The sequence below is a fragment of the Chrysoperla carnea genome, chromosome 2 (assembly GCF_905475395.1).
Source record: "Chrysoperla carnea chromosome 2, inChrCarn1.1, whole genome shotgun sequence".
Taxonomy (NCBI): Eukaryota; Metazoa; Arthropoda; class Insecta; order Neuroptera; family Chrysopidae; genus Chrysoperla; species Chrysoperla carnea.
The window spans coordinates 54,110,526-54,123,883 of NC_058338.1; the positions used below are offsets into that span (position 1 = coordinate 54,110,526).

General features: G+C 28.9%; 1 protein-coding gene across 3 annotated transcripts in view; it reads right to left on the minus strand.

Annotated features, from left to right (window-relative positions):
* LOC123293248 (zinc finger C2HC domain-containing protein 1C) overlaps positions 1 to 13,358 on the minus strand; it is a 29,037-nt gene that overhangs the window by 5,606 nt on the left and 10,073 nt on the right. For all 3 annotated transcript variants that reach the window (XM_044874004.1, XM_044874002.1, XM_044874001.1), the window contains exon 2: positions 525 to 852. In XM_044874004.1, coding sequence (XP_044729939.1) covers positions 525 to 852 — 328 coding nt within the window. The remainder of the gene's footprint in view (positions 1 to 524; positions 853 to 13,358) is intronic.

The following is a 13,358-nucleotide window of genomic DNA, read 5'->3' on the forward strand; positions in this document are numbered from 1 at the left end:
TTGGGCCCCAATATTGGGAAGTCGATTTAGATTTTAATGGGCCCCGACTGTTACGGTCGCTATACAAACTAGTGGACTTGATTCTTTTCTTTTCAGATCATATTTAACGCAGTCGGGTTTTTTATTTTTTTATTCATTTTATTTATAATTTAACCATCTTTATTAAATTAAAACATTATAACTTATATATTTTTGTAATACCCTTTTAATTTCCTTTATTTTGATACCTTACTCGACCAGACCTGATTTTATGACGGGGATTTCTTAAAATTTTTAATTAAATATTATTTTGAGAAAACCATGCACTGATATTTCAAGTTTATGAAATTAAAGTTACTTATCAGCTCTAAAATACATTTTTTTGCATTCTATTTCTTTGAGCTATTGTCCTCACAGATTATGTATTATCCATAACTACTGTGTTGGGATAATTGCTGAATAAAAAATTGTCTAATTTCTCGTCTAGGTAATTTCAAAACTTATAATATTTTTAGAAGAAGGTAAGAATATAAGTAAAAACTTACTGGATGATTTTGCTCCTTTAATGGGCTCTAATGGATAACTTTTATCGATACCAGCAGCTTTAGTATGGGTACGACGTTCCTCGAACATTTGCCGAACACGTCCTCCACCTAACTGTGAACTTAAAGTTGAACTTCCTGATGAAGATAAGGCTCCCGGTGATGTTTCACCACTACTGTATCCCATTGTGTTATTACGAGTTACTGTTGTTGTATTACGACTGTTAGTGCGTGATGTAACCACACGATCAAGGGCTCGTTGTTGCTGTGTTTCATATAAACGTGTTAATTTTTCTTCTTTTTCCTGCATTTGCTTTTGTTGAAAACGTGCCTATAATTTGAGAAAAAAAGAAAAAATAATAATTAAAAAAAAAATATTTTTACTTTAATATTTGCATATTTATATTTAAAAAAATATTTAACAAAAACTAAAGCCTCGACTTTAAAAAGCTTAAAAATGTAAAAAAATAATTTTAAAATAAATACTTCTCAATAAATTCTTCAAAAGAAATACGTTTTGAAGTCGGCGTCAACAAATCGATTTTTAGCAAAGAATAGTGAATAAGATTACGGTTAGCTTCTAATCGTATTTGCTAACAAGGGAATTATTGAAGGAATTATTTATTTTAAAATTAGTTTCACTTTTTTGTGAACTTTTTTAGTCGGTTCTATTTTTTGCAAATAAGTTTTTACCATGCAATTTGTGATGATTTTGTAAATTTTGAATTTAAAAAAAATTCTACCCCAAAAGCTTTTTTTTTCTCAAAAAGTCTCACTTCTTGGTACGTTTTAGTGGCTTAGCTAAATTTTTTTAAATTATATGTTCCTTTATCCCTTAATCGTGGATATTTCTTCAAATTTAAATAGGGCCTCTTTGGACGCGTAGGTAGGAATAAAACAAGAATCACTTAAACCGCTCCATAACCAGCGAAGATATATTTATTCACCTAGATTTTATATTTCCCTAAAAAAGCTTTTTTCAAAATTACAAAAGAAAGAATGTTGTAAATGATACAGCCAGCTTATTGAATTCGACTTCATAGCGTTCTTGCCCGATAATATTTAGCGTGTCCAAGAAGGGGGGGGGGTTATTTACAGTATCAAAAATGTTTTTTTAAAATAATTTATACGTTATCTTTTTCTTTCCGGTTAAGTAAACAAAATCTAAATTAAAAAATTGAAAATTTAAACCAAACTGTTCGTATTTTCGATTTAATCGAAACCTACTATTTAAAGTTATAAGTAAGTATTATACTTAACAAGTGACATTTACAAAATTAAAAAAAACCCCGACAAATTTTTCGGGTACGGAACCCTCAACTCGCATTTGAAATATATCTAAGAATACTAAATTGCCTTTCAAACAAAACCAAAAAAATTCAAATCGGATCCTCCGTTTAGGCGCTACGATGCCACAGACAGACACAAACACATAGCGGTCGAACTTATATAACACTCTTTTTTTTTAGTTCGGGGGTTAAAAACAGTTTTGAATATGGTAAACGATTTTCCAGTTAGCGCCAAAAATCGGCTGGTAGAGGTAAATATGAGAATTTATTTCAACTTTTTTCAAAAAAATAAATTAGACAAAATTTGATAACATTGAGTTTTCGAATTTGATTTTGTTGTCAAGCAGATTTATCAGTTTGCATAACGGACAGGGAAAATTACAAAAATTCAGAAAAACTAGCAAGATGAGAAGAAAACTCAAATAAACATTTAGAAATACAGCTGTGAAAAAACTTAAATATTATGGATAAAGTTATTGAAATAAATACCACGACTCTCGAAAAATTCATTCTTATATTGTGAATATAATTAAGCAAATTAATATAAAATTTACGTTTGTCAACAGTGGTAAATCAAATGATGAAAATCCATGCCATGATTTAGCAGCCCACGATGTTTCTAAATCCATTGAAACATTAGGAAAACTTTTTGTTAAACCGTAACGTTGATACATTTTCTTTAAATTATTTTAATTTCATTCTACTTTTTCACAAATTCTTTCTAACGTATTTTATACTCGAAATGAATAAATTATTTAAAAATTTTTCATAAAATACAACATTTATTACAAATCGAAACACGAATTTATCGCTATTTTACTAACATAAAAATGTTATAATTGTTTTGAATAAAATATATGATTTCCTTTATTAACATAAACGTATTGAATATAATTTAAAAAGAGATATCGAAAAAAAAAAGTATTTTTCACGTAAAGGGGGTGAAAATACCTACATAGGGTAAATGCGCATGTGAACATAAGTTGTGTTTTCTATTCCGTTTCAGGGTTAATATGATGTCATTTATTCGATTTTCTATCTTTATTAGAAATGTATTCGTGTATGTTTTATTTTACTCATTTTAATTTATAGGTAGTTTTTTGTACTCATTAATGGGTTTAATGGTATGTGTGTAGGATTCGAACATTGTACGGTTTTGTTTAATAAAATTGAGCCAACTCGAATTAAAAAAACATTAAAAAATAGCCATAAAATAAACCGTAGAAGCATTTAAGAATAGGTGAGAACCCAGGACTTTTCTATGCAAACCTATGCAAATCAAAAAATGTTTCTTCAATATCCGAATTCAAAGGTTATAAAACGTCAATGTTTTCTACAAATATTAATTTCGATATTTCCACATTGCCAATAATTTCGTATAAAAGGGAAAATTTTGTAACAGAAATTGCGTTGCTCAATGGGAATTGGTAGTAATATTGCCTTTGATAGCCTTTCGTATTTTTTTCCATAACAGAGAGAACGAAGATTATGGATCTTGTCTCGTGTGTTATGGATTTTAAAAATTTTTAAGTGATTAAATTTTTGATTTTGTTCTTAACTTAGTTTAATTATCTTTTAGAATATTTGAGTAAAAGAGTTTTATGGTGGAAACGCAGGGAAGTAAACTATTTTGAAATTATGCCATTATTCTTATTAAATAGCTGTTAATGGCATTTATTCTCCCAAGTGATTACACAATTTCTTCATAACCCTGTGCAATTATAAAAAGAGCAGGCAATCTTCAATCGCTGCGGATCAAATTTTTATTACTCAAAATACACAGACATATAGACATACGCGTTAAATTGACTCCTCTTTTTTGGACTATTAAGGCGTTTTGATATCAAAACGAAAGTATTACCAGAAAACTGATATTTTGTGTGTGAAATTAGTAAAAAATTTTAAGCTTTATAAACATACCAAAATTAAGAACTGTGCATAAAAATGAAAAATTTCTCATAAACCGTATAGAGAATCGATGTGAACTTTTCTTAAAAGACGTATAAAAGAATCAGTAATTGATCAATAATATTTCAAAATTTTTGTTTCATTTTCATTTTTACGGTATCGAAATATCTTAAAGAATTGAAATGAATATGATAACAAAAATTTCAAATTTTTAAATTAATTAATCAGGCTTGTATATAGGTCTTTTGTGAAAAATTCATATCGATTCTCTGTACGATTTATGAAAAATGAGACTTCTTTTTAGGTAAAAACACTGACTTGTGCAGTTAATTTTCCATAAACCATACAGAGAATCGATAAGAATTTTTCACAAAAGACGTATAAAAGGATGATTAATTGATAAATAAATCTTATTTTCGTTTTTAGTTTATCGAAATACTAGCAGTGAAAATGAAACATATTGCAGCTTAAAGTTAAATCTGAAATGAGTATGACGTCGACATAAAATTGAAAAATACATCATTGGTGCCAGATACACGGAGAGTTTAATGTGATAAGAATAAACTATCAAAATAAGCATCCAAATAATACTAATACTATTACATTACAGTGCTACTACATTTTGTACTATTTTGTCAAAACGGGCGTCGAATTGAATCCTCCTTGGTTGAGTTGTCACTACTACGAGGAGGCTGTGTTTTGTTTCTGTTGTAGGTACAGGGCATATATTCTGCATGTAAAATTTGGATAATGGAACATTTCTGAATTGTCCATTTGTATTGAATTCGAGAGTACCTACGCTACAGTTTAATGAATTTTCTAAGAATAATGTTAGTTAAGACCATGAAAAATTATGGTGTTGTTATTTTAATGTGAGTGTTAAGGTCAAGGAAAATTATACGTTTTGTTTTCATTATTATACCTACGTAAATTTATTTCGTTATAATACGTTATTGTTTATTCGTAGTGAAAATGAAACATGCATTTTTTCAAAATATTTTTTAAAATTTACTACTCAAATGATTAACAAGTTTTGCTTAGCAATTTGTGCAAATTTTGAACATAAACTGTTTAGAATCAAATATAGGGAAACTTTTACTAGGGGCTATTTATTATGCGGCAAATTAGTTCGTGAATACACGGGAAAGAGGCGAATTGAATTGAAAAATTCAATCCGTATTTTAATCAAAAGATAATTTATTTTTGAGTTTCAGTTTATTCTGAGTATGTTTTTTTATGATTTGCTTTGAATTATTATTACTTTTTTTAAATTATAGTTGAATTTTAACGAAAAATTCTCAAGGTAAGCAAAATATACGATTAGAATATTTCGAAAATTTGATTACTGTTTTTTGGGATAATCAAAATTTTCAAAATAAAAAAACTTTTTCGTTTTTAAGGTCAACGAACCGTGCAGCACAAGAATCGATTATTACTATCTATACGTGTTGTGGATTTTGGGGATTATGGAGAAAGTTATAGTAGTTTGTGGAAAGTTAGATGTAAATATTACAAAGTTTATGATTGTTTTCAAACCGTAGATTTTAACAGAAAACCTTCTACATACTTATTGGTTATTTTTGACGTTAGTAAATACGTTATTCGGTTTAATCGATTAATTTTCGTTGCTGGTAACAATAAATGATGTGCCAGATCGGCGAAAATGTATATTAGGTAATATATAGATCCAAGGATACAGATGTGGATCATTGGAGTCAAATTTCGCGGATAAGAGTTTTTGATTTACAGTTGCAAATTTCGTTTAATGCGTGCTTAAACTAGATCAGACAGAAATAAAATTAAAAAAATAAAATACTGTTTTTAATAACCAGAGTTGCATGCAGTGATAACTAATTTATTTAAGATAGATATGTATTCAAAATTTAGAATGGTCTGCTATGTGTAAATTTTGTTGTTAATTTAGTTTTTAAGGTATTTTCAGCATGGTATTTGCAGTTCTTATGCTAAAGCTATGGTAAAATTTTTTCTCGAGAATTTAACGAGATAAAAAGTTAATTACGTTTCCAATTTTGACCAATTTACTTCAAAATTAATATATCGAAAAAGAAAATTAGTAGATATTTAGAATTTTCTTATAATTTGATTCTAAAAACACTCCTTTCAACTCTTCTTTTCTATTCTGTCGAGATAATTTTTTAATATTGTAAAAAATAACTGTGAGTACAGTGAATTTTACATGCTTTGAATGTGGAACTCGCGAACTTTGTATTTGATTATCTTGTGATCTAGATTAAAAATTCCGCAACTTCGGAATCTCGCAATTAATATTATTCTGAGTCTGTAAAAAAAGGCCAAATATGAAAAGGGCCAAAAATATCTTAATAACCAAATTCTTTTAAAAAGAAACGAATACGGATATTTTATTTATGACGGATATCCGCGCACATGGAGACGAATATCTGGCACATTAATATAGTAAAAATTATTTTTAAATATTTCTCAATTTTTATTAATAAATACCATTTTATTTAGAAATTATTTTGAAATAAAATAATTGAAAAAATTATAATAAATATTCAATTATTATTTGCAATAAAGGTTATTTCGAGAGACAACTAATGATAATATAATTTTTTTAAATAAATAACATAAAAATACAATAAAAAAAACAAGATTCTTGTCGCCAACGAAGGTATACATCCATAAATTGGAAGTCTGCATGTATTCATCTAATTTTTTATTGAAGAAAAATATTGCATTTTCATACTCCTAAATATGGCAAGGTATTTTTAGCATTCAATTGACCATAAAATATAAATCATTTTTATAAGATATCTGACTATTATTTTTATAATAATTATGATGTCATGTCCACATTAAAATATAAATGCACTATTATGTTTGTAAAATTTTTGTTTTATTATGTACCAAGAGATAATTCAATATAATACAATGAGTGAATAAGCCGGAAAAAAGTGTCGATAGTGGAAAAGTTGGGAAACAGCACCGATTTTAATGCAACTTTTTGTGTTTATAGGATCCCATGAGATAGTTAACTTAACCCAGTTATAGGGGTATAAGAGCCCAGCGGGAGCATATATTTCCCAAAATTCTTTTGGAAATGCTAATTTACTTAGACCTGAAATTATTACATATTAGGTATTTTGGGTCGCTGAATACGAATCTTATGTCAGATTATTTGGATTTTCTGAAGTGTTTATCGTCGAAACTGTGCTCTAAGAGGTTTTTTGGTCACTAATTACGAATCCAATGCCAAATCTGGATCCTTATGCCCCTCTTTGACTAGCTTAAGTTGGCTGAGTGTTAACTATAAACACCTTACAATAGTTTCATTGAAATCGCTGCTATTTCCAAACTTTTCTCACGACTTATTCATTGTATTAATAATTTGATTTGTATTATGTATATAAGATTCCAACAACAAGAGGTCAGGGAGTTATGTTGCTAATTAAAAGGGTTCTATTTATCGCACTTACATTCTCCGTAAAAGCTCTTTACAAGCCATCAAACTTCAAATCTTTGCAAAAAACATTAAAATTGATTACAAATCAATATATCCTCAATATCTAAAATCCTTCAAAAAAATTCTCAATATAAGTAATCCAAACAAAAATATCCCTCAAAAAACCTTATACGAAAATATCTCTGCGTGAATGATTCATTTAATACATTTCTAAATGACAAATTCTGGGCGATTGCTTATAAATAAACTCTCAAATGACTCATATGGACCATAATTTTCTACAATTTTTTCTAGGATATTTAAAACGATATATTATCTCGATTTTTTTTTCTATTGTTGATTACGAGCCCATTCCAGGCAACGCCAACTCATGACACAGTGTTAACGTAAAGGACATAAAACGTGCAGACTCCCGCTAACTCAGCATCATTAAAGGTAGAGCCAAGCCATAACTCATAATATTGTGGAGTTATTCTTGAAGGGATAATTCGAAGGTCGAAAATAAAACCCTACCCACTAAGTGGTTAACGACTACTCTTATTGATTTTCCGTCTAGCTCCTGCGCTAATATTATTTTTATTTTAATATTGAAAAATTTATCATGCAAAACATGAAACTTCAGGCAAAAATATACTGCGATATCAAATTTTATCTTTGTACTACGGTTTAGAAAATATATTATACATTGGCGCCAATTCAATAAAATTATGGGAGTGATGTCAACGTAACTACAGCCTGTAAGTTGTTATATATACATATACATCTATTCGGAAATTTTGAATTTTAAATCTCGGCCGATTTTTCGCTTGGTGTAGGTATGCAACCCATGAAACATTAGGAAAAATATTATTTAAATGATCTACACAAACAAGATTTGTTAAAATAAACAAAAAAAATTGCCATCTAATAATTTAATTCATAGCAGTTTAATTGTTTATATTTCAAGATTCTAGTTTCAAGTGGGAGAATTGTAGATTAATACAGCAAAATCATCAAGAAATATAAAAGATTTATTTTCAGAATTTAATTTTATGAACAATATTAATGTTTTAATTGAAAATAGAAAACTCACAACTTATTTTAATAATTAATAAAAGTATACCAACCATTAACTCGTGGCTGCAAGTGCAAAAAATTAAACCTAAATAAATGTGGGACACCAGGTTACATGAGCGTGCCCAGGTTTTTCCTAAGTGGAGGTGGGCAAAACAGAGAACTTTGCCTAGGGGTGGGCAAATAAAAAATTTTTGACTAAACACATACCTAACCAGGGGGGGGCATCTACCCTGACCTACCTCGATACATCCATGTTAGGTGCATTTAGAGAATTGACTTTGACTACGGAAGAAGTTGGATTGGCCACAAATAATGGGAAAATTATTTTGCCATTCAACAAAAAATAAACTTATGATAAAATATTTAGCCTGGTTTTCAGAAGACGTTGAGTAAATAGATGGATATTGAGAAACCGTAGGCCATTGTTTAATAATCTAGTGCTTATGACTGTGTAATTTTCACATTTTGGGTTACCACTTGAAAGTTCCAGGAAGTTGGAAGACAAGCCGATAATGCAAAAATCTGTTGATTTATTGAAATTTGGACGCTTCCATTCAAATTTAGAGATGTGTCAACCATACAAAGTAGCGCTTTTCCCAATAAAAAGACTAAAAGAGTCTTTGAAATTTTATGGAATAAGCACCATGGTTTGTTGATATGTAAACACATAATCTTGATATTAAGTCAATATTGTTTTAGTAGAGCTATTATTACGATATTAATATACATACTTACATATTCAATATCATATTTAAATATCAAATTCTGAGAATTTTTTTAGTATTTTCAAATTTCAAAAAATATAATACTCTACCTATAATTTTAGAATGAATATTTATGAATATACTTGGTAACAACTCAGTGTTTCTTCTTTCCTAGCTTCCGGATTTAGAAATATGCAACTCTTGGGCAGTTTAAAAAACTGCTGACCCCTTTCCGGTGCACAATAGCATACATCGAATTCTATTTACTTTACTGTTTACTGTCTGTCAGACCCAAGCACTTTTATTACGTCATTTTAAAACTAGTTGAGAGTGGGTTTTCCTTATAACCACCCGTGTACCTTCCTATGAGTCCTTCCTAAAGCTAACGTATATGAAAGAGAAGATTTAATGTTATCAGTTGTTGTTAAACTTGGATACAAAGTTCAACTTGGGTCTAATAGGCCCATAATAATAATAATAAGCCCATAATAGTTTGTATAAGTTTAGAATTTTTCCTTGATTTTTACTTTCTAATATCATTCCTTATATTATAAAAAATTAAATATGATTTGTCCATAAAAGCTAAATATAGATGTTGGAAACTGTGTAAAGAGTTTTGTTCACCTTAAAATCAAAAACTATTAGTTTACAAGATGTTTAAATAATTGGGTCTGGTAGACCCAACGTTATCACTGGCAGGATTTTTGTCCACGTTACCACTGTAGCGTTAACAAATTATTAGAAAAGGTTGCTTAGAATATTTTTTTATACCCACATACGATTTTTCATGACAAAATTCGCATTTCACACTAGTTATAAAATTAAAAAATAAACTTTTATGGCAAATGTGCTATGGAATGTAAAAACTGAACAAATTGACAATTTAATAGTGTTATATATTCAAATATTTCAAAAAACTTGTAACAATTTTGAGTAAAGACCAAAATGAAAAAATTAAAAATGCGAATTTTATCATGAAAATATTCTAAGCAAATCTTTCTAATAATTTTTTTTTCGATATCTCTAACCATCTCTGAAGCTAGGCAAAATATTAAAAATCAGCTCTACTTGTCAATTTGTAATTGGCTGAGTGTAAAGTTCTGATTCGTTAAGTATCTTAAAAATGTGAACAATCATCCTGTATTACTGTACAAAATTTCAAATCGATATTCCTATAAATAACGAAAATATGAGGTTCATCTTCATCTTATGTGCGACACACTGTATATACGATATTCAAATCTAAGTAATTTATGTACAAAAGTTGTAAATGTTAAGAACAGTTATGTGAATGAACAAGTTTCTTTGCTGCCATCTTATATCAAAACCATAATAAAAGAATAAAATGTAATTGATTGAATTTTTAGATGATTATTAATTTATCTCTACAGGATTCTAAGTTAAAACAGCCAGACTTTATCAAATGTTAGATAACGTTAAAATAATGACGACAATTTCTCCCTACACTTACAACCAGGAAAGCGCTCTTTTCTAGATACAGAGTGTTGAAATTTAAGAAAGATATTATCGTGAATTTTGCCAAAATGTTTGGTTAGAAAAATTGGAAATTTGCCACAAAATGCCCCAAGTATGGGGTATTACATAACGTCATTATATTTGCAATAAAGTCAAAGACGCCAATAGCCCGGGGAGTCTATGATCCAATGATATAGTCCTAACTATATCATTGGATCCAATTGTTGAAGAACATCGGAAAAGTCGAAAAAACGGTTTCGCATTTATATAAAAAAAGTCATCGACAAAAAAAAGTTAAATGAAAAAGTTGTAGAGATTAAAAAAACATATCGAATGATGTAGAGTGGATACGATTTCCTCCAATTTCCCGAGAAAACGCGAAATTTCAACGCAAATCTTCATTTTTTGTTTTCGCTGTGAACGGTTAAATTTTTATAATAATCATTCGATAGGGTTTTTTATTCTCTGCAACTTTTTTATTTAACTTGTTTTTACTGCACCTTGCTTTTTGTATAATTTAAGCCCTGTATCGTTTCTCTAAGCCATCTTAATCTTGATCAATGGCCTATTTAAAAAATAACTTTTTTCAAAAAATTCACTATAAAAGGCGCAATTTTCGAGAAGAAAAATTTTTATTAATAGTACTCTTGTTAAGTATTTTATATCTTGTGAATGTGTTGTATTTGCAGCTCAAATAGCTATAGTGATCTTGTTCATTTAAGAAGAACATATCTTTTATGAAGTGCACAATTTCATTAAGTGAACACAAAAAACCGGTAACATTAATTCGTATTTACATATGATGGTAAGCCATTATTAAAAGATACAGTTAAGTTAAAACATAATATTAAACCCAGCAGCTAAAATTATAATTCTCGTTTGTGTACATTGCAAAAAATAATAAAAATTTCCCAATAGCTTTTTTCCCCGTCAGGAGGAAAAGACTTGTTTGGATGTATAATGTGATGTTCAGTTCATACGTCGTTGGGTATTTTTTCCGATTACAATAATTTTGCATTATCTTTTGTCGTTGAAAACTAATATATTAAACTCATACAATTCAAAATGGTAGTGTTAACTTTACAACGTTTTAAATTTTGTATAGGCATGCTTACCTTAAGGCTAGGTTATTCAATATACAGTAGAATCTCGATAAGTTAAAGTCCAAGGGAAACAAAAAATATTTTAAGTTATAGAGGTTTTTAGTTATCAAGGGTCTATGTATTTTGCTCCATATCAGCTATCATTTTTCTAACAACTTCTTTTCTGTATAATGTTTTAAAATTTTTAATTATTCCCTGATCCAAAGGTTGAAGTTGTGATGTTGTGTTTGGTGGAAGAAATTGGACTTTGTTTGATTTAGATAAAGCAAACAATAGGTAATGTTATTGTTTACGTTAACAAGTAAAAACGTGCAAGCAATAAATATCGAAACCATTTGTTTTGACACTCTTTCAAAATGACTCATTCACACAATTTTATGTTATAGAGGTTGTGGAAACATTTCTTTTAGTTACTGAGGGCCTAACAGAAATTATTTATTTAAGTTATAGAGGTTGCGTATTTTAAGCTATAGAGGTTTTGGGCTCTGATGGGAAGGGAACGTAGTATTTTTTGAAGTAACTAAGGTTTTTATGTTACCGAGGTTTAACTTATCGAGATTCTACTGTATTATAATAACCTTTTTGTCTGTTACAATAATGAACATTTTATGTAGGAGGTGTTTTACAGACACCTCATCAGCAATGTTTTATTACAAAACATAATAAAAGATGAGTCAGGTTTTATAAAAAAAATTTCATGACACAATACCATTTATAGCAGAAAACCAATTTTAAAATTGTTAGATATAAAATAAATCTACAATAATTTCAATTGAAAGTGAGTGAAAAAATTTTGAAAACCTTCCCTACCTGAATAATAAAAATAATACTGAGAATTGGTATGCGGGGGGTTTTTGGGGCTAAAAATCGATCTAGCTAAGTTGCATTTTTAGAAAACGTCGTTTTATCCGTGTTGAAAAATTGACTGCAAAAAATGACTCTTGGTATTTTTGTGGAGACATTTTATATGACTCTTATATTAGTGATAAAATTTGTTTCTTTTTAACTCAAACAAGTTTTGTTTTCACTGACTTAATTGTTGAAATACTATGCATAGAAAGTGTTGATTACTCTATCACATTACACATACATACATGTCACACATTCATAACTAATATAGCTGATATTCTCATATAATACATACTATACAATTTACGACTAATTTGCGCCCTTAAGAGTAAAAAGTGATTTTTACGATAAAATGTTTCAAACAAAAGTTGTTTATTTTTAGTTTTAGTTTTTAACATTTTTTACATTTAAACTTTTGTTCTATTTCTAACGGTTTACAAGATGGGTCCCACGGACCCAAGACCCAATTGACCTATGTTGCTCATTTACGAACTTGACTCACTTTTTACGTCCTGAGTACGCTGTAAATAAATTTCATCTTGATATCTCTTTTCGTTTTTGAGTTATCGCGTTGGCAGACAGACGGGCAGACAACCAGAAATGGACTAAGTAGGTGAGTCTATGAAAATCTATACCAAAATTTTTTTTATAGCATCAATATTTTTAAGCGTTACAAACTTGGGACTAAACTTAGTATACCTTGCATATTACATATATGCATGGTATAAAAATACCGAGTAAAGCTCGGTCATCCTAGTACTACTTTTTATGTGCTGAAGAATGCTTCTGGCACATTTTTCTAAACATCATTCCGAATCCAACGAGCAATCACACGTATTTTTATGATAATCATTTCTAGGTATATTTCACCAATTTGAACCTATTGATTAGAATAATGTAGAAACTGATGACTAGATTTATGCCTCTTGTTTCTGGAATTACCGCCCCATACCGGAACGTGCCAATACTGTGAATTATTTTGTATATATTTAATTCATTTCGAATAT